This window comes from Coregonus clupeaformis, chromosome 19, assembly GCF_020615455.1.
Source record: "Coregonus clupeaformis isolate EN_2021a chromosome 19, ASM2061545v1, whole genome shotgun sequence".
Taxonomy (NCBI): domain Eukaryota; kingdom Metazoa; phylum Chordata; class Actinopteri; order Salmoniformes; family Salmonidae; genus Coregonus; species Coregonus clupeaformis.
In genome coordinates, this window is record NC_059210.1 from 30,656,794 (window position 1) to 30,680,999 (window position 24,206).

The 24,206-nt window shown below is 42.5% G+C and overlaps 2 protein-coding genes across 2 annotated transcripts; both read left to right on the top strand.

Annotated features, from left to right (window-relative positions):
• Positions 1-11: 11 nt before the first annotated feature.
• On the top strand, positions 12-10,020 carry LOC121532124 (protein disulfide-isomerase A3-like). The gene is made up of 13 exons (XM_041837840.2): positions 12-328; positions 1,415-1,493; positions 1,685-1,802; positions 1,926-2,033; positions 2,164-2,293; positions 3,233-3,349; positions 3,658-3,783; positions 4,059-4,241; positions 8,562-8,670; positions 8,933-9,061; positions 9,150-9,229; positions 9,341-9,398; positions 9,542-10,020. The coding sequence occupies exons 1-13, from the start codon at positions 195-197 to the stop codon at positions 9,635-9,637; spliced, it is 1,467 nt and encodes a 488-aa protein (XP_041693774.1). The 5' UTR covers positions 12-194; the 3' UTR covers positions 9,638-10,020.
• Positions 10,021-14,625: 4,605 nt separating this feature from the next.
• LOC121531396 (apoptosis-enhancing nuclease) lies at positions 14,626-17,282 on the top strand. The gene is made up of 4 exons (XM_041836634.2): positions 14,626-14,684; positions 15,047-15,793; positions 16,048-16,248; positions 16,419-17,282. The coding sequence occupies exons 2-4, from the start codon at positions 15,059-15,061 to the stop codon at positions 16,617-16,619; spliced, it is 1,137 nt and encodes a 378-aa protein (XP_041692568.1). The 5' UTR covers positions 14,626-14,684; positions 15,047-15,058; the 3' UTR covers positions 16,620-17,282.
• Positions 17,283-24,206: the final 6,924 nt, after the last annotated feature.

Here is a 24,206-nt window from a genome sequence, read left to right on the forward strand (position 1 = left end):
TGTTTAGAAGCCCCGTAATTCACATCCTCACCATCTCCGCTAACCCTTTCTCTTTCTCTTTCGAACAGTGCCTCCAACATTGGGCCTAGCGAGAAAGCCTGGCACTTTCTCACATTAGGAGGGTTTCCAAAAACCGACTTTACATTTAAATTGCTGCTCTTTTGGCACCATTGAAGACATCGGCACGTTTCATAATGTTGACATTGTTTTTCTTCATTGTTCTCGCCGGGGCTGCTCGGTCGAGTGATGTGATAGAGTTCTCTGATGACGATTTCGACAGTAAAATTGGAGACCATGGGATGATTCTCGTGGAATTCTTTGCGCCATGGTAAGGTCTACAGAAACGCATAGCTAACTAGCTACATTCTGAGGCTAAATGGTTACAACATTAACGTTACAATTTTGTCTCCAGTGAACAGACACCGTTAGCTAGCTAGCTCTACTGTTCAGTTACTCACGCAAGAGGAATAAAAAATAAAAAGTTAATGCTCCTTATAATTGAATAGTTCTTTGACTTTCTGGCTATCAACTAACTTAACTAGCCACTAGCTAACTATGTCTATTTTAAGTTAGAAAAGTGTTTGTTTCTCCAAATTAGCTACCTACTTAATGGTTAGCTCACAACATTTGCTAACAAGTTAGGAAGTGAATGTCAAATTAGCCACAGCCTAGCCATAGTGACTCATTTCTGCTACTTATTTCTTACATGCACTTTGCTAGCTACATAACGTTGCTCGTTATCAAAGATCATATGTTATACTAGCTAGTTGAGTGTCTCAGAATGGACATGGCTAGTAGGTAACTAAGTTGGCTACTTTGGATGTGGCCTGGCAAGCCACAATGTTTCATGTAATAAAAAATTGCATTTTATTTCGTAGAGTTTACTCAAATTTAACTTGTCTAATTCTCAAACTTAGCTTGGAGGCTATTAGCGAGCTACTGTGTGTTTTAAATCACCCCTTACATTAAGTAAGTTGGAGGCTTGGCATGCCACTTTTGTAACCTTATGATTGGCCAGTGAAGTTTGGGTGGCTACTCCTGATTGGTCCCCAGAACAGTTAGCAGGCAGTTCAATGCTGTCAAACTTGAACAAGACTTCCTCAGATAAAAAGAACAATCTATCATTTTCAAGATGGCTGATAAGATTTGAAAACTGAATTCACAGATTTGTATTTTACAGCAATGATGTGGATTTCCTTTTTCCTCAATAATGCGGCTGCATTTATTTGAACATCAATTTACAGTCATCCATTTGATCCATCACTATGGTATCAAATTCCACCTGCTTTTAACTCCCACCCCTCTCCTCTAGATTTCAAACTAAGGTCTGAATGGTTCACTGCCGCCAGAGGCAACGTAAGGGTCAAGATTTTATGTTTTACAGATATCAGTTTACCTCACTTGTGTCCCTTAGGTGTGGCCATTGTAAACGACTAGCTCCAGAGTTTGAGGTGGCAGCCACACGTCTGAAAGGCATTGTCGCATTGGCCAAGGTACTTTAGTCACTTAATGCGCCTAACATTTGTACAATAAAATGTTACCTTTGGATTACAACAGGTTGTGTGAAATCCCCATACTGATGTAAAGACAGCCATGTCCACAAGGTTTATAAACTGAGTTAGTTGCCAAGTTTGTGCTCTTTGTCCCATCCACTAAGTAATGGCCACCTGTCATTATGCTTTAGGTCGACTGCACGGTCCACAACAATGTGTGCCAGAAATATGGAGTTAGCGGTTACCCAACACTGAAGATCTTCAAAGACGGAGAGGATGCCGGTGCCTACGATGGACCCAGAACTGCAGGTATTTGGACTTAACATGCCATGTCTTGACCTGATGAGCTTAGATACAAAAGCATAATAACTGCCTGTCATCCACCTATTGTATGTTTTGACCCTGTATTTAAATGGTCGCTCTCTCTGTCAGATGGGATTGTGAGCCATCTGAAGAAGCAGGCTGGCCCATCTTCCGTGGAGCTCAAGACCGAGGCAGATTTCACGAAGTATGTCGGAGACCGTGACGCAAGTGTTGTGGGTAGGTTTTGCCTTGGAAAGTTGACCTCTGCATAAATAAACAAAACTAAGTGACTGAGTAAAGTATTTCTACTTTTGCCTTTGTCGTCAATGATATTTGACTGTATGGCGTATTTCCTGTGTTTGTCCAGGTTTCTTTGCTGACGGTGGAAGCCCAGCCCAAGCAGAGTTCCTTAAGTCGGCCAGTGCCCTCCAAGAGTCCTTCCGCTTTGCACACACCAACTCTGGGGAGCTTCTCCAGAAACATGGCATTGAGGGAGAGTGAGTTCTCCTCTTAAAATTGTGTTGTTTGCCTCCTTAAAGGCATAGTTCACTCATACAAATGAACATGATTTCTCCACTTACCTTATATTAGGGGGTAGACCAGCTTTAATATTGCAGATTGTGGCTTCGATCAATGTAATTGCCTGCATCATTTCCAATTCCCCTATGTTTTGTGTGTCCTGTAAGTCGCTCTGGATAAGAGCGTCTGCTAAATGACTAAAATGTAAATGTGTGTGTGTAAATTATTATTATTATTATTATGTTCCCCTAACCTTACCTCCCCTCCCCTAGTTGGAGTAAACTAATGGACAACAACACTTAGGCTTCTACTTCCAGCTTATACATACTATATACATTTTACGGACCCAGTATTTTTGCATTAGTGATCTTATGTTTTTAGTCCCATCCTTCAGCTGCCCTCAACCCCTCCCATTTTCTCTGAATACCATCCAGATTATTTGCTATGTATTTATCAACTGTGCTGTGATGTTTCACAAAAGTTCTGAACCTTTCTATTCGCATAGTTTCTACAGATAGTAAATTTAAATAGGAAAAAATAAATCGGAGTATTATTGATCGATTGACTATGACTTTTCAAATCACTCAGCATTGCAATTTGCACAGTTGGCTCCAGGTAATTGTTGCAATTCTTCAGCCATTCCTGAACCTGCGACCGAAAAAACAAGCTACATATGGACAGTACCAAAACAAATGATGTAATGATTCTGACTCTTCGCAGCTAAATCTGCAGAGCTGGGATGGTTGTATCCCCCATATATATAACATTCCATTGGTTGCAAGAATTTTGTATAATTTATATTGAAAAACTCAAAGTTTTTAATCTGGCGTCGTTTTGTGTATCAGTTCATAAACCATGTTTGAGTGTCCTTACTTGATGTGACCTGATCTGACTGCTTGTGTTCTGTTGTATTGCAGGGGAATCATTCTGTTCCGTCCACCACGCCTCAACAACAAATTTGAAGAGAGCAGTATCAAGTTCAGTGAGGACAAGTTCACCAACACCATGATCAAGAAGTTTATCCAGGACAACATGTGAGTTTTACCACCTCAATATTTTCTCCCTCGTGTGGCCAGCAGTGATAAACCATAGGCAGTTTGAATAGATTCTTGTTGTTAGCATAATTAATTCATTCTTGGGAGATGCATGGACCAGTTAAGACCAGTTTCTCTGTCAAGAGCAGCCCTTATCTCTGCTTTTTATTTTTTTTTATCCCACTGTCAAGAGGGAGGGGATGGTGACATATTTTGAACAAGTTGTACCTCTTTTACACTGCATTTTGGATGCTGACATTAATGAAAGGAGTTGTACCTCTTACACTGTGTTTTTCTCTCTCCATCAGCTTTGGAATGTGCCCCCACATGACTGATGACAACAAGGACCAAATGAAGGGCAAGGACCTGCTGGTGGCCTACTATGATGTGGACTATGAGAAGAACCCCAAGGGCTCCAACTACTGGAGGAACCGGTAGGGTCCCTAATAAATAACACTTATTCCCAGGAGGGGACCTCCTTTTCTGTCTCACGTGCTACGTGTGTTAGTGTATTTTCTCCAGATGTCATTCCCCAAGACTAAACCTCATTTTGTGTACTCTGAATGCCGGATTCCTGGACACAGATGGAAAAGCATGTTCAATGGAGATTTGTAACAGATTTGCATACAAGTGGACTCTTTGGGATCCATGACAAAATGTTCCAATGCATTGTTGTATGAACCCAACTCCCTCTCTTCGCTGTCTATAGGGTAATGAAGGTGGCCAAGAGCTTCCTGGACCAGGGAAAAACGCTGAACTTTGCCGTGGCTAACAAGAACAGCTTCAGCCAAGACATCGCTGAGATGGGCCTGGACGCCAGCTCAGGAGAGCTGCCCGTGGTCGGCATCCGCACTGCCAAGGGAGACAAATACGTCATGGCAGAGGAGTTCTCGTAAGTGTCACTCACCATGCAACTCAAAATGGCACTTCGGACATGGTATCCCTTATGTTAGGGTGACGTAGAACTGGGCAATATGGACAAAAATGCGATAAATTACGATTATTTTTTGGGGAAGTGCTAGAGCTGGGTGATATGGACAAAGTAATATCGCGATAAATGTAACTTTTGCTCGATAACAACAAATACCATAAACATTTAACTGACAGTTGCTTTATATTGCAAGTGGCAGGGCTCTAGACAAAAATGTTTCCAGTGCCAAGTAAGACAACTGAGATGGTAGCCTATGATAAAAAAAAAAGTAAGCTGTTTCATCTAACAAATCTATGAAATGCATCATTGATATTTTTATGTTCAACCTGTCAAAATAGGATCCAGAATTATCCGATTTTTGGCTCTTCAGAGAATTTGCTGACGTCTTTGTGCATATTGACCTAAAGGCTATATTATTCACCAAGTGGGAACTCAAAACACTTAGCTAGATTGCTAAGTCTAAATATGGTATTGTTGCTTAATTTATGAATCTATCAGTAAATGTAGGCTAATGTCCTACAAAAACTTTCCAGCGCTAGGCCTAGGCTACTTGATACAAGCCTATTCACTGCAAATGAGCGCGCTCCGCGGCACATCAAAATCATACTACACAACAGCCTACTCCGGTTGTAAAGTGGTGCCATGAAATCAATATTATGAGGTGAGGAATGTATTATATACTCTCAGAAAGCTGTTACTCTCCTCTCTGTAACTAGAACAACAGTAGTTGCTTTTTTTTAAGTTGTCTTTTTTCCCGCAATAGCATTTTGAGCAATGGTCATACAATGCCTTCAGAAAGCATTCACACCCCTTGACATTTTTCACATTTTGTTACAGCCTGAATTTAAAATGGATTAATTTGGGATTTTGTGTCACTTGCCTACACACAATACCCCATAATGTCAAAGTGGAATTATGCTTTTCTAAAGTTATACAAATTTTATAAAAAATGAAAAGCTGAAATGTCTTGCGTCAATAAGTATTCAACCCCTTTATGGCAAGCCTAAATAAGTTCAGGACCAAACATTTCCTTAACAAGTCACACAAGTTGCATGAACTCATTCTGTCTGCAATAATAGTGTTTACCATGATTTTTGAATGACTACCTCATCTCTGTACCCCACATGTACAATTATCTGTAAGGTCCCTCAGTTGAGCAGTGAATTTCAAACACAGATTCAACCACAAAGACCAGGGAGGCTTTCCAATGCCTCGCAAAGGAGGGCACCTATTGGTAGATGGGTAAAAATAAGAAAAACAGACATTGAATATCCCTTTGAGCATAGTGAAGTTATTAATTACACTTTGGATGGTGTATCAATACACCCAGTCACTACAACGATACAGGCGTCCTTCCTAACTAAGTTGCCAATGGTGACTTTGAAACAATTACTGAGTTTTATGGCTGTGATAGGAGTAAACTGAGGATGGATAAACAACATTGTAGTTACTCCACAATACTAACCTAAATGACAGAGTGAAGATAAGGAAGCCTGTACAGAATCAAAATATTCCAAAACGTGCATCCTGTTTGCAACAAGGCACTAAAGTAATACTGCAAAAAATGTGGCAAAGCCGTTTACTTTTTGTCCTGAATACAAAGTGTTATGTTTGGGGAAATCTGTTACAGCACATTACTGAGTACCACTCCATATTTTCCAGCATAGTGGTGGCTGCATCATTACATTTACATTTTAGTCATTTAGCAGACGCTCTTAACCAGAGCGACTTACAGGAGCAATTAGGGTTAAGTGCCTTGCTCAAGGGCACATTTACGTCATTTAGCAGACGCTCTTATCCAGAACGACTCACCAATTGGTGCATTCACCCTATAGCCAGTGGGATAACCACTTTACAATTTTTTTTGGGGGGGGGGGGGGTAGAAGGATTACTTTATCCTATCCCAGGTAATCCTTAAAGAGGTGGGGTTTCAAATGTCTCCGGAAGGTGGTGAGTGACTCCGCTGTCCTGGCGTCTTGAGGGAGCTTGTTCCACCATTGGGGTGCCAGCGCAGCGAACAGTTTTGACTGGGCTGAGCGGGAGCTGTGCTTCCGCAGAGGAAGGGGAGCCAGCAGGCCAGAGGTGGATGAACGCAATGCCCTCGTTTGGGTGTAGGGACTGATCAGAGCCCGAAGGTACAGAGGTGCCGTTCCCTCACTGCTCCATAGGCAAGCACCATGGTCTTGTAGCGGATGCGAGCTTCAACTGGAAGCCAGTGGAGTGTGCGGAGGAGGGGGGTGACGTGAGAGAACTTGGGAAGGTTGAACACCAGACGGGCTGCGGCATTCTGGATGAGTTGTAGGGGTTTAATGGCACAGGCAGGGAGGCCAGCCAACAGCGAGTTGCAGTAGTCCAGACGGGAGATGACAAGTGCCTGGATTAGGACCTGTGCCGCTTCCTGTGTAAGGCAGGGTCGTACTCTCCGAATGTTGTAGAGCATGAACCTGCAGGAGCGGGTCACCGCCTTGATGTTGGCGGGAGAACGACAGGGTGTTGTCCAGGGTCACGCCTAGGCTCTTCGCACTCTGGGAGGAGGACACAGCGGAGTTGTCAACCGTGATGGCGAGATCATGGAACGGGCAGTCCTTCCCCGGGAGGAAGAGCAGCTCCGTCTTGCCAGGGGTTCAGCTTGAGGTGGTGATCCGTCATCCATACTGATATGTCTGCCAGACATGCAGAGATGCGATTCGCCACCTGGTTATCAGAAGGGGGAAAGGAGAAGATTAGTTGTGTACCGTCAGCGTAGCAATGATAGGAGAGGCCATGTGAGGATATGACAGAGCCAAGTGACTTGGTGTATAGGGAGAAAAGGAGAGGGCCTAGAACTGAGCCCTGGGGGACACCAGTGGTGAGAGCACGTGGTGCGGAGACAGCTTCTCGCCACGCCACTTGGTAGGAGCGACCGGTCAGGTAGGACGCAATCCAGGAGTGAGCCGCGCCGGAGATGCCCAGCTCGGAGAGGGTGGAGAGGAGGATCTGATGGTTCACAGTATCAAAGGCAGCAGACAGGTCTAGAAGGACAAGATCATGTTATGGGTATGCTTGTAATCGTTAAGGACTGGGGAGTTTTTCAAGATAAAAAAGAAACGGAATGGAGCTAAGCACAGGCAAAATCCTAGAGAAAGACCTGGTTCAGTCTGCTTTCCACCAGACATTGGGAGATGAATTCACCTTTCAGCTGGACAATAACCTAAAACACATGGCCAAATCTACACTGGAGTTGCTTACCAAGAAGACAGTGAATGTTCCTGAGTGGCCGAGTTACAGTTTTGACTTATCTGCTTCCAAATCTATGGCAAGACTTGAAAATGGTTGTTTAGCAATGATAAACAACCAATTTGACAGGGCTTGTAGAATTTTGAAAAGAATAATGGGAAAATGTTGCACAATCCAGGTGTGGAAATCTCTTAGACTTACCCAGAAAGCCAAAGGTGATTCTAACATGCATTGATTCAGGGTGTTGAATACTTATGTAATCAATTGTGTTTTGTTTTTCATATATTTTTTATTTTTTACAAATGTTCAAAATGTTCTTCTACGTTGACATTTGTATTTTGTGTTGATCGTTGACAAATGACAAAATCCATTTTGATCCCACTTTGTAACACACCAAAATGTGGAAAAAGTCAAGGGGTGTGAATACCTTCTGAAGGCACTATATCCGTCTGCTTCTCAAAATGCATCTCTCCCTCGTCTGTGCACACAGTGTGGAGAGGGAGTGAGCGTCAGAAGCCAACAGCGACAGGCAGATACTTTCATAGCAGGAATCATCATAATGCATAGGCGATTACTGTTGACCAAATAATAGTTCTCGAACAATCTACAGGAACGTTGTGTAGCAAAATCACAGAAAATTACAAATGTAAGCCAAAACGCTTTTGGTAAGAGGAAGGGTGCGTGTCTGTAATTTTCGGTTTATCGTTCTAGCTCTAGGGTGACAGACTGGTTAATTATTTAGTGGTTACGAGTTTATTGCTCATACAAGTGCTACCTGTAATTTACTTAGGGAATTCACTTACAAGCACTCATAACCTTCACATAACTGAGTACAACCTGCCATTGAACTCCAGTAACATTTCAAGCGTCCCTTGAATGTTAAAAAGCACTTGGGGCTTTGGAGCCATATTTGTGACATTTAAACTCTGCAGCAAAGGATATCATGTACATTTTCCACTGAATATAGCAGCACTAACAGGTCTTGATGACCTCTGTAGAAGTATTTTTATTTCCCCACACAAGCTATTCCTTACTGATTCAGTCCAATGTCTTGGTTTTCCACAGACGCGACGGCAAGGCCCTGGAGCGTTTCCTGCAGGACTACTTTGATGGCAAGCTGAAGCGTTACCTCAAGTCTGAGCCCAGCCCTGAGAACAACGACGGCCCCGTCAAGGTGAGTCAGCACTTGACACTGAAATTGCAAGCGGTTAAGGGTGCTCCTAAACCGGACAAAATGATGCTGGGGGGGAAAAACACAGCGACTCAATGATTTCCAATGAGAGCAGTGTGTTGGGGGTGGTCCTAGATTTATGTTGTGCTGTCGGAGAGATGCCCCTGGTTTACTCCATAAAAAGGCATGTTTTTTTTTTTCAAGGTTTGTCTGTGTAAACCATTCTCACCAAGGCCAACCTTTTTCCTCCTTTGTTGTTCTCCAGACTGTGGTGGCTGAGAACTTTGACGCCATTGTGAACGACGAGGAAAAGGATGTGCTGATTGAGTTCTACGCCCCATGGTGCGGCCACTGCAAGAGCCTGGAGCCCAAGTGGAAAGAACTGGGAGAGAAGGTAAGGGCTACTGATTCTAAATCCTCTGATGTTATGGCCGTTCTACATTGGCACATGAGACTAACCCTTTCCCTCTCCTACCTCACAGCTGTCCAGTGATCCCAACATTGTCATCGCAAAGATGGATGCCACAGCCAATGACGTCCCATCTCAATACGAAGTCAGGGGGTGAGTGATACATCTTCAAGTCGTAACTATTTAGCAAGTGCTTGACACGTTTGACATGTGCAAGTCCCGTCTGTTACACCCTGATCTTCATGCTTTTTTTCACTGTTTCAGATTCCCCACCATCTTCTTCGCACCAGCTGGACAGAAAATGAACCCAAAGAAATATGAGGTTTGTCCCGAGTATACATATAACATATATGGCTTGGGTTATAATATCTGGCTCATGTAAGACTCAAAGGATACTCACATTTAGACCTTATTGTCTCACATTGATGCAGCAGCTTACCTGGCTTGATGTTTTGTTTTTTTCAGGGAGGTCGTGAGGTCAGTGACTTAATCTCCTATCTGAAGAGGGAGGCCACCAACCCACTGGTGGCTCAGGAAGAGAAGTCCAAGATTGAGCTATAGAAGCTCAACTGGAGCCAACATTCAAGGGGGGAAACACTGACAGAACTCAATTATATTCCAATCTTTAGTGAACTACAGAATGCTCTGAACCCTCCCTTGGGTACTGCTGCTCTGGGAACACTGGGAGGTGGTGGCCAGGGCCTGCCTGATTTTAAATGTATGGAAAGAGGGACAGTTTTGAAATTGAGATTATTTCCCCTGGTCTGTACCTCCGATTGATGCACTTTGGTTTGAGACCAATTTCCAGTCATCTATTGCTTAGTTTTTTCAGAAAGCGGGGTGGTTATGGTGAAATCATTTTTTTTTGTTATTACCTTTTTCTTTTTTTTCACCGCGTTTTTGTACATTTGAAAGGATCGGGAATAAAAGGCCCACAAAACCAACTACATGTTTTTATTTTAATTGGTGGAGAAATGTTTGTTTTGAGTCCGGGGTGTATAGAACATGATCAGGCTGTGTATGACCCTAGTAGTAGAATAGAAAAATATATATAATTCCTTGAGGAATTTTGTGGAAATTATGATCTAAAACATACACAAATATTTGGGTATTTCTAAACCATATTCTTCAAAACTACAGGGAACCATTCTATAAAAGAAGTATGTTGCACTTTTAATGGGCCAGCTGATAGCTTACTCCTTGACCTAAAATCATGCTCCATGGAGATACTCTATTGAAAGGGGTGTTTTAGTCTAGGAATAGGCTTATTCTGTTTCCAGGAAACTGGCCTTGATTGTGAGAGGCTATTTCCAGAGACACCAGTGTGCACTGTCTTTGTAACACAGCCTTGTGAAAACTGCCTTTGCGACTTGAGGCAAGAGAACAGTTTGCACTTCGCAGATGTTGCTGTGTAATGTCATTGATTTTTGAGCAGAGGTGTGAAATTCTGCTGTGACAACTGATTCACATATTGAGCATCTGAATGGTTTAGAGTAGGGGTACTCGAGTACTATTTGAGAAAGTCTGGTCACACATTTCCTAGGTGGCAAAGCTCTGGATTAATATTGTCATTTATCGGTGTAACACCCCCACCTCGCAAGTCGCAACCTCAAACAGTTCACACCCCTCTTGTTGGCAGAGAGAAAATGTTGCAGTTTTAAAGCTCATCCTGCAATTCTACTCATTTCGTCATGTCTTGTGTGTTCATATGATACCAGGGGTCGAGGGCCGACTAAGTGCACCCCAAAAAATACGATTTTGCGAAATTCTCTGAGCATAGCCGCAGGATTGCGTTTTTAGGGTATGGCAAAGTGGGGTGTGTACAGTCGTGGTCAAAGGTTTTGCGAATGACACATACAAATTTTCACAAAGTCTGCTGCCTCAGTTTTGATTATGGCAAATTGCATATACTCCAGAATGTCATGAGTGATCAGATTAATTGCAATTAATTGTAAAGTCCCTCTTTGCCATGAAAATGAACTTAATCCCCAAAAAAACATTTCCACTGCATTTCAGCCCTGCCACAAAAGGACCAGCTGCCATCATGTCAGTGATTCTCTCGTTAACACAGGTGAGAGTGTTGACGAGGACAAGGCTGAAGATCACTCTGTCATGCTGATTGAGTTAGAATAACAGACTGGAATCTTTAAAAGGAGGGTGGTGCTTGAAATCATTGTTCTTCCTCTGTTAACCATGGTTACCTGCAAGGAAACACGTGCCGTCATCATTGCTTTGCACAAAAAGGGCTTCACAGGCAAGGATATTGCTGCTAGTAAGATTGCACCTAAATCAACCATTTATCGGATAATAATATAATATGCCATTTAGCAGACGCTTTTATCCAAAGCGACTTAGTCATGCGTGCATACATTTTTTTTGTGTGTGGGTGGTCCGGGGGATCGAACCCACTACCTTGGCGTTACAAGCGCCGTGCTCTACCAGCTGAGCTACAGAGGACACATCGGATCATCAAGAACTTCAAGGAGAGAGGTTCAATTGTTGTGAAGAAGGCGTCAGGGCGCCCAAGAAAGTCCAGCAAGCGCCAGGACCGTCTCCTAAAGTTGATTCAGCTGTGGGATCGGGGCACCACCAGTGCAGAGCTTGCTCAGGAATGGCAGCAGGTAGGTGTGAGTGCATCTGCACGCACAGTGAGGTGAAGACTTTTGGAGGATGGCCTGGTGTCAAGAAGGGCAGCAAAGAAGCCACTTCCCTCCGGGAAAAACATCAGGGACAGACTGATATTCTGCAAAAGGTACAGGAATTGGACTGCTGAAGACTGGGGTAAAGTCATTTTCTCTGATGAATCCCCTTTCTGATTGTTTGGGGCATCCGGAAAACACCTTGCGCTACCATCAGTCCTGTGTCATGCCAACAGTAAAGCATCCTGAGACTATTCATGTGTGGGGTTGCTTCTCAGCCAAGGGAGTGGGCTCACTCACAATTTTGCCTAAGAACACAGCCATGAATAAAGAATGGTACCAACACATCCTCCGAGAGCAACTTCTCCCAACCATCCAAGAACAGTTTGGTGAAGACCAATGCCTTTTCCAGCATGATGGAGCACCTTGCCATAAGGCAAAAGTGATAACTAGGTGGCTAGGGGAACAAAACATCGAAATTTTTGGTCCATGGCCAGGAAACTCTCCAGACCTTAATCCCATTGAGAACTTGTGGTCAATCCTCAAGAGACGGGTGGACAAACAAAAACCAACAAATTCTGACAAACTCCAAGCATTGATTATGCAAGAATGGGCTGCCATCAGTCAGGATGTGGCCCAGAAGTTAATTGACAGCATGCCAGGGCGGATTGCAGAGGTCTTGAAAAAGAAGGGTCAACACTGCAAATATTGACTCTTTGCATAAACTTAATGTAATTGTCAATAAAAGCCTTTGACACTTATGGAATGCTTGTAATTATACTTCAGTATACCATAGTAACATCTGACAAAAAATATATCATAACACTGAAGCAGCGAACTTTGTGAAGACCAATACTTGTGTCATTCTCAAAACTTTTGACCACGACTGTAGAAATACACCCACCAGTTGAAACTCATTTACTGTACTCTAAAATGCTGTTTGGAGAACAGCAAAAACAAACAGTTGTGGAATGGCGTGTACAATGTACTACTCAACCTCATCATACATATGCTACGTTGACTAATTTAGCCTACTTGTGGAACAGTGCAACATGAAATAGATGCATAATACATTTACATTTTAGTCATTTAGCAGACGCTCTTATCCAGAGCGACTTACAGTTAGTGCATACATTTTCATACTGGCCCCCCGTGGGAATCGAACCCACAACCCTGGCGTTGCAAACGCCATGCTCTACCAACTGAGCTACACAGGACTATAATACACGCTATCAAGGCCGACTTCAAATACTGATGTGAAATACCAACGTCAATGTGAAAGTAACTGGAGCATAAAACAGCTGACTGCGAATGCAAACTATGCCAGATAAATCCAACACATGCATTGAAATAAAAGGTATACGCCAAAGGAATTATTTAAGCCTACAGTCGACAAAACAAACAAACTCGACCAAGGAATGAAGAAAAATCTACACGTTAAGGCCGCGCCCGTGATTCAGCACCGCTGAATGGACAGCGCCTCAGTACAGGTAGGCATAGTGGAGCTCTGTGGGGTGTGGCTGAATGGACAGTGTCTCTGTCTAGTAGCCAGCTAGAATTAGGCTATTCAGATTGTGGGCAGTTAGACATTTTCACAGTTGAGTAGCCTACAATGCTAATATGAAAATCATAACTGGCACGCAGATCTTTACAAATTGTTGGATCAACTTTAAATTGTTACTCATATGAAAAAGGTTGCAGACCCCCTGCTATAGGCCATATGAAGTCACCCTTGTGGAACGGCGCATACAGTGTACTATTACAGTGTCATTGTCTCATGCGCTTCCCACCAACATTGTTGCTCTGCATTCAGAGATGTTCCTTATAAGGTGTGCATTTTTTGTATTTGCCTGTCTGAGTTATTCGCCAGGGAAGGGAAACATTCTGCGGATATTGAAGCATTGCATCAATAAGGTGTTTCTGAGAATATTGAAACATATCAACAAACGAGACTGCTCTGAGAATATTAATATTGCAACATAGCAGCCAACGCAGAGGTGGAACATTTTTACCTAGGCCAGCTTGTCTCTGTCTGACATTATTGTGTTGCCTATGCGGCATCTGGGTGCTCATTGTATACAAAAAACTGCCTTACATCCACACTATAGCTAAATAACTTAGCAATATTTAATGACATTTTGCCAGCAAGATTGATCTGTTAGAATATCACATTTAATTCAGGAAGCTGGAGAAGTAAGACTGATAGAGTGAGAGGTGGAAATGCATTATACCAGAGGCAGGTAGGCTACAGGTAGGGGTGCAGGCAGAGGATGATGATGTTGGCATACAGCAAGAAGTTAAAAAGTTAGCCCAACTAGGTGATCATTAACTATTTGCATTATCTCAATTATCGTTCTGTCACTGCATGACAATGCACATTTGTTATAGCCTACAGTTGTTATTGTCTTGGAAGCCAAAAGCAAGACATGTATTTTGAGGAAATGCTCTAAATAGCAAGTTGTTCAGTAGTTTACTTTCATACCAATAGGCGCTGGATTTATTTTTTGGGCGTGCTACAGACAGCTATATCGAACTGCTAATACAGGACTTGTAAAGGCCCAGCGCACTACGTTTGTGCCAAAAAAATGTTTCCCTAATATATATATATATATATTTATTTTTTTTGTAGCACCCTCAGCACCGCTACTTCCCGCGACTATGTCTTTGAGTTCCATTCGGTTTGAATCAGACTTGAAAGGTGGAATTGACTGATCTTCCTCTCCAGTAGAGGGCAACATCTTTTTCAGCACATTTTGTTAACCTGGAAGTTCTTCTGTAAAATGACTGACGTCAGGCCACGAGTTGGTATTTTTCTCTGATTGGTTATTTTTAATTATATGGTCCATTCAGAGTTGAGTACGAATGCAAAAGGCGGGGCTTACGTACGTACGAGCCAATCAGTGCCACGTTAGTAAACTGCCTGGGCATGTTCAGTCGAGTGTTCGGGACGGGTGGACGTGTCAGCAGAGGTACTGTATGCTAGCCATGCTTTAGGCAATTTGTATATTAAATCGTTAGAAAATGTTTTTTGTCATATAGCTAAGCAAGTACCTTATTATGGTGTTATTTTACGACATTTTGATTGTTCATTTGATTTTGCTACGTTGACAACACGCGGTCTGGAAGACGGACAGATGTAAAACAATGTGGCTGGTATTCACGTTTAGACACGTTCTTTGGCATCATGTCTACTCTTTAGTCACGAGTTTGTTGCGTTTTCTCAATTTAGGTAGCTAGTTCTAGATATTGTGACATAGCTAAACTTATCTAGTGTTATTTTTGTATTTTCTTTCGTTTTCTCCAATGAAATAAATACAAACGTTTGTTGCAGATGTGATACTACATGGAAAGAGAAATGTCTGAAACATGGACTTCAATTGGAAGTAAAACCCATCGCAATTCTTGGGGACTTCTCAACAACTCCAGATATTTATCCCGGAAAGCCATGCTCCTCAGTGCTGTGGAGAACGCCAGAGCACGGAAGAAGCATCAAAAGAAGAATAACATCTCCAATAAGAGAAAAAGGACAGAGGAAAACAATGAAACGCAGGACACTATCCAAAGAGTAAAAAATATAAAATTACCTGAGAATGACACGTGTCTAGAAGTTGATAGCACTCTAAAACCCACAGACTCATGGACTCATGTTGCTAAATTTGGACTGCCATTGCCCCCTACAGTAGAGAGTTTGCCAATAGCTGCTTCTGGGGACAACAGCATAGCCAACCAGCAGACTTCAAAAGGCACAAAGCTGGTTGGGGCCACTCTGAGTGAACGATGGGAGGTGGACAGTGGATTTGTGTCTGAGGCCAGCCCTCCAACTAGTGGACGTAGTTCTCCCTGCCACACAATGAGCCCAACCACCGTGGTGGCCATGGACTGCGAGATGGTTGGTACAGGGCCGGGCGGGCGCACTAGTGAATTGGCACGCTGCAGCCTGGTGGATTACCATGGCAACGTCCTGTACGATAAGTACATCCGTCCGTGCCAGGCTGTGACTGACTACAGGACCCGTTGGAGTGGCATCCAGAGGCACCATTTACAGAACGCTCTGCCCTTCCCCAAGGCTAGGACAGAGGTGAGAAGAGAATGAGATGGTCTGGTACTCTTTGGCCTTTAATAGTATTATTTATTTTGTGACTTCTGGACCAAGGAGTGGAGTAGTCTATATGCTAGAAAGCCCAACTGGACCTAGTCATGGTCTCAAAGGAAAGGAGATGTACAATGGAAGCCATTTATAATTGGTTTAATACTTTGATTATTCCTATTTGTTTTGTATGTGTGTTCACGTTGGTAATGGCCACCAATACTATGTTTGCTTTCCTTGTCCAGATACTACGAATACTGGATGGGAAAGTGGTGATCGGTCACGCTCTGTACAATGACTTCCAGGCCTTGGACTTCACCCACCCATGTCACATGATCAGGGACACAAGTGGTATGCGTCTGCTCAGGCGACTGGCTGGCTTCCCCACAAAGCGCTGTGTCTCACTCAAGATCCTGGCCAACAGCCTCCTAAACAGGAAAATACAGGTGAGCGCTCCTTCCTGCCTTCTCTAACCAGAGATGGCTAACTGTTTGGTGACCATTTTAAAAGCATCTGAGGTTAGGGATCTGAATAGATCGATGGATATATCTTAACAGACTTGACCGTGTTGGGTTGGTCATTGGCGTCAACATGATCTTTGTCTTGTCCCTAACAGGTTGGAAGGAGGGGCCACAGTTCAGTGGAGGACGCTCTCGCTTCCTTGGACCTGTATAAACTCGTGGAGGGGGAGTGGGAACAGGATATGCAAGAGAGAATGAGGGACCGAGACACAGGCACTCTCCCAGACCCCGCCACCTCAAACCACTACATGCAGGACCAGTACTGGCCAGAGGACTTGACCAATGACAGCCATTGAGAGAAGCCTGTGTAGGAGGGTTGATGGGGTAGAAGTAGGCCAGGGGTTTTAAGTAAAATGGTCCCAAGTTGGCAAGGGTGATACTAAATTCATCTGATCAGCTAATATTGCACACATACATGCTGGGAGCCACAGTTTCCACAGGGGATAAGGTCATGGCAACACGTCAAGTCGCTCAATGTCAAGAATGGCATCAGGAAAGGGAGTGAACTGTGAAAGGAAGGGGTAAATGCAATGACGAGGGATTTATTTTAAGGTATTGCAGCCGTATGTCTTTGTGTGTATGTAGAGCATGTCAAGTTTGACATGGTTAACTTACTACTTGGATAGTTAGAACAATGGCTGGAAGTCTATGGGTATCTGCTAGCTTACTAGCACATACCCATAGACTTCCAGCCGTTGCGCTAACACTAGTTAGCATTGGTTTGCAAAACTACCTATAACTTCCTTCATACTGGACAGAGACATACAATTTTTATCTACGAGTTCATCGGACTCTGGGGAAGTAGATAAAATCCAGAAGTATCCCTTTAACTCACGATTTGTTAAAACTTGCTTGCATGAAATTACACCAGTATCTCCAGATAAGTCGGCAGGTAGCTTAGTGGTTAAGAGCGTTGTGCCAGTAACCGAAAGGTCGCTGGTTCTAATCCCCAAGCCGACTAGGTGAAAAATCTGTCGATGTGCCCTTGAGCAAGGCACTTAACCCTGATTGCTCCTGTAAGTCGCTCTGGATAAGAGCGTCTGCTAAATGACTAAAATGTAAATGTAAAAATAAGTGACATTCAGATTTTACATCAATTCTCGACTTGGTTCTCTGCCCATTCAGTCACCTAATAGTGAACCATACTGCCAACTTGATGTTTATGCTGCTGTTCTATGAAGACCTTGCTGTGCCTGTGCCCTAATTGAATATCAATATATTGGAATAAAATTATTTACAAAAATGTGTACTGTCTTAACTGGACTTCAAAATAGATGTGCTAATGCATTCCACCTAAACATGGAATGTCACTTTTTTCTAAATGTTTCAGATCTGAAAAACACATTTTGTCCCATGTCTCAACAGCCTCCATTTACGATCATTTAACATTTTCCCCCAGAGTTTTAATAAGACCTGAATCCCTCTGTTTTTTTGCCTCGAAAATGAGCAACTTGTTTGTTTTCCCCACTAGGTGGGAGCGCAATCTTGAACAAAGTTGGTTTAGCTTTCGATCTTGTTTCAGCCATCTGTGAAGTGTCAAATGTACAGTATGTCCTCTAGTCTTCCATATAATCAGCTTTTCTCTGGAAATTCTATAGATTATTTATACTACAAGATACTTTGGGTCATGTAGTGTGTGGACACCTGCTCGTCAAACATCTCATTCCAAAATCATGGGCATTAATATGGATTTGGTCCCCTCTTTGCTGCTATAACAGCCTCCACTCTTCTGGGAAGGCGTTCCACTAGATGTTGGAACATTGCTGCGGGGACTTGCTTCCTTTCAGCCACGAGCATTATTGAGGCCGGGCACTGATGTTGGGCGATTAGGCCTGGCTCGCAGTCGGCGTTCCAATTCATCCCAAAGGTGTTAGATGGGTGATTCTATGGAAATTATGGATTTTGAAGAGTCAAAACTTCAATAATAGTTAACCCTTTACCATTATAAATCAACATAAATGCCAGCTTAATGTATTTTAATATTTTTTAAATGCAAGTGCTACCTTTTTGTCACTGGTGTTACCTATATTTTAGATGACAATTCAGGCTTTCCTGAATGTAACAATTTAATTTCCATATATAATCAAAGACAAAAGGTCCATGCTAATATTAAATTGTTTTGATTAGTAATAATTTATTTTAAACCGGTATGTTTAAAGTTCTATTGTGCAACATTTTTATATTTCTACCTTTTTTTCTACCTACATTTTGTGTAGTAACATTAGAAATAATTGATGTTGAGTCATCAAAATTGGATTATCATATTCTTAAAATGCTTACTAATGAATGCAGCAGCAGTTGGGTAGATACAAATAAACATATTCTATGAAAATGGGTAACTGATGCCAGAACACCAATATGCCATGCAATAACACCAGTGACATAACATACAATTATTTCATACAAATTGGATCAATTTAGTAATATTTTCTATTACAAATCATGTTATACCAGGTGTTGATTTCATATGAACAATAAAATGAAGGTTATTGGTCAAAGACTAAGACCAAAAGATGAAGTCTATTGCCTAAAATGTATTTCCTAACAACATTGTCGTACAAACATAAAACTTGTCTATTAGAACTATAGAAACAAGAACAATAGAATCATTGAACGTAAATTAAGATTACGTCTTCCCAAAAGCACTGAAACAAACATTTTGTATGGTGTAAAACATGTTCATGGAATAGGCCTGTTCCTGTACTAACTTTTCCTGTACTAACTTCACTTTTACTTGAGATGTGTTTGTCTTTAGAAGAGTTTGTCCATATGTTTGTCTTTGCCATGTTATTGCATCACGTCCATCTGTTATCATCTCAGAGCCAGTCTCCATTGCTTTCTAGCCACTGACGTCTTCTTCTCTGGTAGCCAGTTCACATCTGCCGCTTTCACACATTCAGGTGCTCCTCCAAGTACTTCCAGATACTGTGGTCAATCTGAGCTGATCTTTTGTTCACTGGCAGCGGCTTTGGCATCAGACACACAATCAGGTCATCCCAATACCAGTTGATATCATCTCTTGGCCAGAAGAACTTGTTGACTCCATTCCTGTGCATGCACTTAACTTTGACGTTTTGTTCTTCGACCTCCAGTATAACGCCAGGCTATGGTTGTTCATCGTAGTTCACAATGCACCACTGTCCAGTGTGGTGTTCCTCAATGACATCTGGACAAAGTGGAGCTGAGGTATCCGGGTCGATGACATCTGTTTGATATGGAGGTGAGAGACCATGGCCATTAGCCGGCACTGTCGGGAGAGTGTTTTCTTGGAGTCCATAACATGGGCAATCCCACACGCTTTGCGCTGCTTGGCAGAGACAACTTATGTCTCTGTATTTTAGGATGCCAGGCGTGATACTCAGAACATGGTGCATTCGCATGTGTCCTTTTATGGTTACCAGTGGTACCCCAGAACCCTTCTGTGCCTTACTTTCCACCTCTTACTGACATAATACAACTGTATTTGAGTGTCAGAGTCCCTTACCGCCTGATAGAAAGACATCGTATCTATTATGTCTTTCCCGTGGTGGACCAAGAGGATAGCTGACCTCTTTAGTGAACCACCCCACTCCATCCGGAGCACCCTTTCCGAGACTGGCCTCAAAAAAGTTCCACGTACTCCCCTGGAAGCTCTTCTTGAAAGGTTCAGTGCCAACCATATAGAAGTTACCCTTCTGTTTATATTGGGTGAAAGGACCATCACTGAAGAAGTGAAATTGTTGCACGGTAAGGTACTGCTGTTTTATCATGTCCAGAATGGAGTCCAGGTGAGCTCATATGGCTGCTGGGTCATGCCTTCTGCTGGGTGAGATGGTGCAGAAGGAGATGGGGGGCTCCTCTGCCACATAGAAGACACCAGTGTGGACCGTCACCTGCTTGTGTGAACCCCCCGAAGTGAACTGACTGGATCTCTGAAGCATACTTGCATGTGAAGTTTTCACTAAAATCTACAGTACCAGTCAAAAGTTTGGGCACACCTACTCATTCCAGGGTTTTTCTTTATTTTTACTATTTTCTATATTGTAGAATAATAGTGAAGACATCAAAACTATGACATAACACACATGGAATCATGTAGTAACCAAAAAAGTGTTAAACAAATCCAAATATCTTTGCTTTGATGACAGCTTTGTACACTCTTGGCATTCTCTCAACCAGCTTCATGAGGTAGTCACCTGGAATGCATTTCAATTAACAGGTGTGCCTTCTTAATTGTGGAATTTCTTTCCTTCTTAATGCGTTTGAGCCAATCAGTTGTGTTGTGACAAGGTAGGGTTGGTATACAGAAGATAGCCCTATTTGGTAAAAGACCAAGTCCATATTATGGCAAGAACAGCTCAAATAAGTAAAGAGAAACGACAGTCCATCATTACTTTAAGTCAATCTGGAAAATGTCAAGAACTTTTAAAGTTTCTTCAGGTGCAGTAGCAAAAACCATCAAGAGCTATGATGAAACTGGCTCTCACGAGGACCACCACAGGAAAGGAAGACCCAGAGTTACCTCTGCTGCTGAGGATAAGTTCATTAGTTACCAGCCTCAGAAATCGGCTCAGATTGCAACCCAAATAAATGCTTCACAGTTCAAGTAATGTGTAGTTCCCACCGTAAAGCATGGAGGAGGAGGTGTTATGGTGTGGGGGTGCTTTGCTGGTGACACTGTCTGTGATTTATTTAGAATTCAAGGCACACTTAACCAGCATGGCTACTACAGCATTCTGCAGCGTTTTTCAACAGGACAATGACACACAGCCTGGAGGTGTGTTTTGGAAGGGCTATTTGACCAAAAGGAGAGTGATGGAGTGCTGCATCAGATGACCTGGCCTCCACAATCACCCGATCTCAACCCAATTGAGATGGTTTGGGATGAGTTGGACCGCAGAGTGAAGGAAAAGCAGCCAACAAGTGCTCAGCATATGTGGGAACTCCTTCAAGACTGTTGGAAAAGCATTCCAGGTGACTACCTCATGAAGCTGTTTGAGAGAATGCCAAGTGTGCAAAGCTGTCATCAAGGCAAAGGGTGGCTACTTTGAAGAATCTAAAATCTAAAATATATATGGATTTTTTGGTTACTACATGATTCCATATGTGTTATTTCATAGATTTGATGTCTTCACTATTATTCTACAATGTATAAAATAGTAAAAATAAAGAAAAACCCTTGAATGAGTAGGTGTCCAAACTTTTGACTGGTACTATATATGGATCAGTGCTTGGGGTTATTGTCCTGCTGGAAGATCCACTTGCGGCCAAGTTTCAGCCTCCTGGCAGAGGCAACCAGGTTAACCGTGTTTCCTCCGACACATTGGTGCGGCTGGCTTCCGGGTTAAGCAGGCGGGTGTTAAGAAGCGCGGTTTGGCAGGTCATGTTTCAGAGGTCGCATGACTCGACCTTCGCCTCTCCCGAGCCCGTTGGGGAGTTGCAGCGATGAGACAAGATTGTGGAGAAAAAAGGGGGTAAAATAAAATAACAATATAATAATAATAACACACACAAAAAACAGCTATTCTAAAGAGCAGCTTGTCTGTGCCTTTAGGAAGAGCCTGTACAAACTAAACAACTGTGATCTACTTCCATATTTTACATAGATGTTTTAAAGTTGCACCAAAAGTTGCCTGTCATTTCCAATGGGAACAAATTTGTCAGTGGGCAGAACAAGCAAGGAGGTGGGAAGAGCCAAGCTCGAGCTAGCGAGATCCTATTGGCCAGTTCTAGCATGCATCTGCATATTTCTGTTAGGGAATTCCTACTCTATGAAGTGTGTGTGCAATAACTCAATTCTTCTTTGCACTCCTAAACTAAGTGATTTTTTAAAACTTTGGCAAATGGTAAAGTCTACAAAACTTAGTCCACTCCATTCCATCTTCTCCAACTGCCAGCCACTAGGCTTCTTCTCACTACCATATTTGGTAGTGAGTGGAAACGCCAAGCGGATGCTTCACATTTATACATCCAGTGAAATATCTGTCTCATTGTTCTATCTGTGGTTGCACTCTGCAGAAATCGCTCTGCCATTTCCTGGTTGCTAAAATTCTAATAGTTCGCCTAATTTCAGTTTATGTGACAAAATAAGCTAGTATAGTGTAGAGAATCATTGTACCATCTAAACCGCTGTGAAATATATTTTCCATAACCAAAATATTGTATTTTCAGCTGTATGAAGCTGGTGTACAAAACCGAAAGTAAAAGATGCAAAAATGAAACTTAAGAATGGGAAGCATAGAAATATGGCACATAGAACAGGCCTACCGCTTCTTACACTTGCTTTCAATGAGAATTACAGCTCTATAACTCACATTTCTATGTGAATTTGGTCAGGTCGCCCAAAAAGTTACATATTGCCACTTTAACTAAGTCTGTTTGGATGTGATCAGGGTTGGAAGATTAGACATAATCATGTAAGGTTTGAAACTTAAAAGCAAAAAAGCTAGACTTGCAAAGACTGTTCCCTGGCAAACCTAGGTCGGGATTCAATGAAAGGCGCATTGTTGACAAGCGCATTGCACTTGTAATTTACTTGATTTACAAAGGCTTGAGCCGACGTCCACAGCGTTTACCACGAATGCGATCTCCGCCTACGTTGGGGAAATTGTCAATTTCAAATTGTTATTAAAAGGCACATTGGCAGTAGTGCAATGCTGAAACAAGCCTTTGAATGAATCCCAGCCTTAGGGAATGTACATTTAATGGTTGCCATTACATTAGAGCTTCCTTTTGCGAAGCTGAACAGTTCATCAAATAAAGTTCCTTCCTTCCACCTTTTTTGTTTGGTCATGTGTCTTGCTGATGTTTGAGAGAAAACTGCCAGTATGGCGTCACAGAACACGTCACAGAGAAATCCTGCAGCTTTAGCGACTGTTAGATCAACACTAGATTTAGCAGAAACAAAAACTAGTCCTGTTTGGAAAGGCAGATCAGCTCTGAACAAGAGCTGCTGTGAAAAGATCTGTGATTGGTAAAAATATAAAATAAAAGTGGAAAAATATCAGAATTTGGCTGTCTGTCTAAACGCAGCCTATATGGTCCCACTATCTGTGCTGGTGCTGGTTCACTCACACACACACACACACACACACACACACACACTAAAGCTTTAACTTAGCCCTTGGGCTCAGGGCTGACTATGGGAACACAGAGCCTGGCATTGTGCTGCCATTTGGGCCGCTTTAGTCCCACAGACCCCCTCATTGAGCGGATCAGACCTGGTTTAAGAGATTACTCCTGCTCCACCATTGCATCAGTGCATCAGTGACATTTGAAGAGAAAGGGGCTCACTACCAAATATCCTTAATCTGCTTTATACTGTAACACACATGGCTACCTCAACATGTAACTCTTGGTTACTTCCTAAGTCACTCATTATTTCACCACCACTGGTTTTTTTCCTCACCTACTTCCACACTCACTAATTTCATTGTTCCTCAATGTTTCCCATGCTACGAATTAAAGACCACACCTAACACCTTGTATTTGTATGTTTAACTCTCTGGCTAGCTGAATCACTCAATTAACCTTAGTCTTTAGTTCAATCACCCTTTCACTTTTTCCTAACCCTCATTCTATCCGGATTAAATGGGGGACTTTTGAACATGCACGTACCTATGTAACAAACCTTTCATTACACTCGTCCCCATTCTATAGGCTTTACATAGTATAGTAGCGTTGTGGCTACAAACAATGTAATGCAAGACTATAAAGCATGTGCGCAGCATTTTAATCCTCTATAGTACATAGCAATATATGTATTAGAACATTGAAAACTAAACTGATATCAGTTGGATAACGGGACTCGTGGCTAATTTGGGCTCTGTGTTTACTGATATGAATGGACTTTACTCCGGTAGTTATTGGGTGGAGGAGAAGAAAGTACCATGATATATATCTAT

Coding starts and splice junctions, on each gene's coding strand:
- LOC121532124 (XM_041837840.2), top strand. CDS start 195: ATGTTGACATTGTTTTTCTTCATTGTTCTCGCCGGGGCTGCTCGGTCG. Junction 2,034..2,163: donor CCGTGACGCAAGTGTTGTGG/GTAGGTTTTGCC, acceptor GTGTTTGTCCAG/GTTTCTTTGCTGACGGTGGA. Junction 3,350..3,657: donor AAGTTTATCCAGGACAACAT/GTGAGTTTTACC, acceptor TCTCTCCATCAG/CTTTGGAATGTGCCCCCACA.
- LOC121531396 (XM_041836634.2), top strand. CDS start 15,059: ATGGAAAGAGAAATGTCTGAAACATGGACTTCAATTGGAAGTAAAACC. Junction 15,794..16,047: donor TCCCCAAGGCTAGGACAGAG/GTGAGAAGAGAA, acceptor TTCCTTGTCCAG/ATACTACGAATACTGGATGG. Junction 16,249..16,418: donor TCCTAAACAGGAAAATACAG/GTGAGCGCTCCT, acceptor TGTCCCTAACAG/GTTGGAAGGAGGGGCCACAG.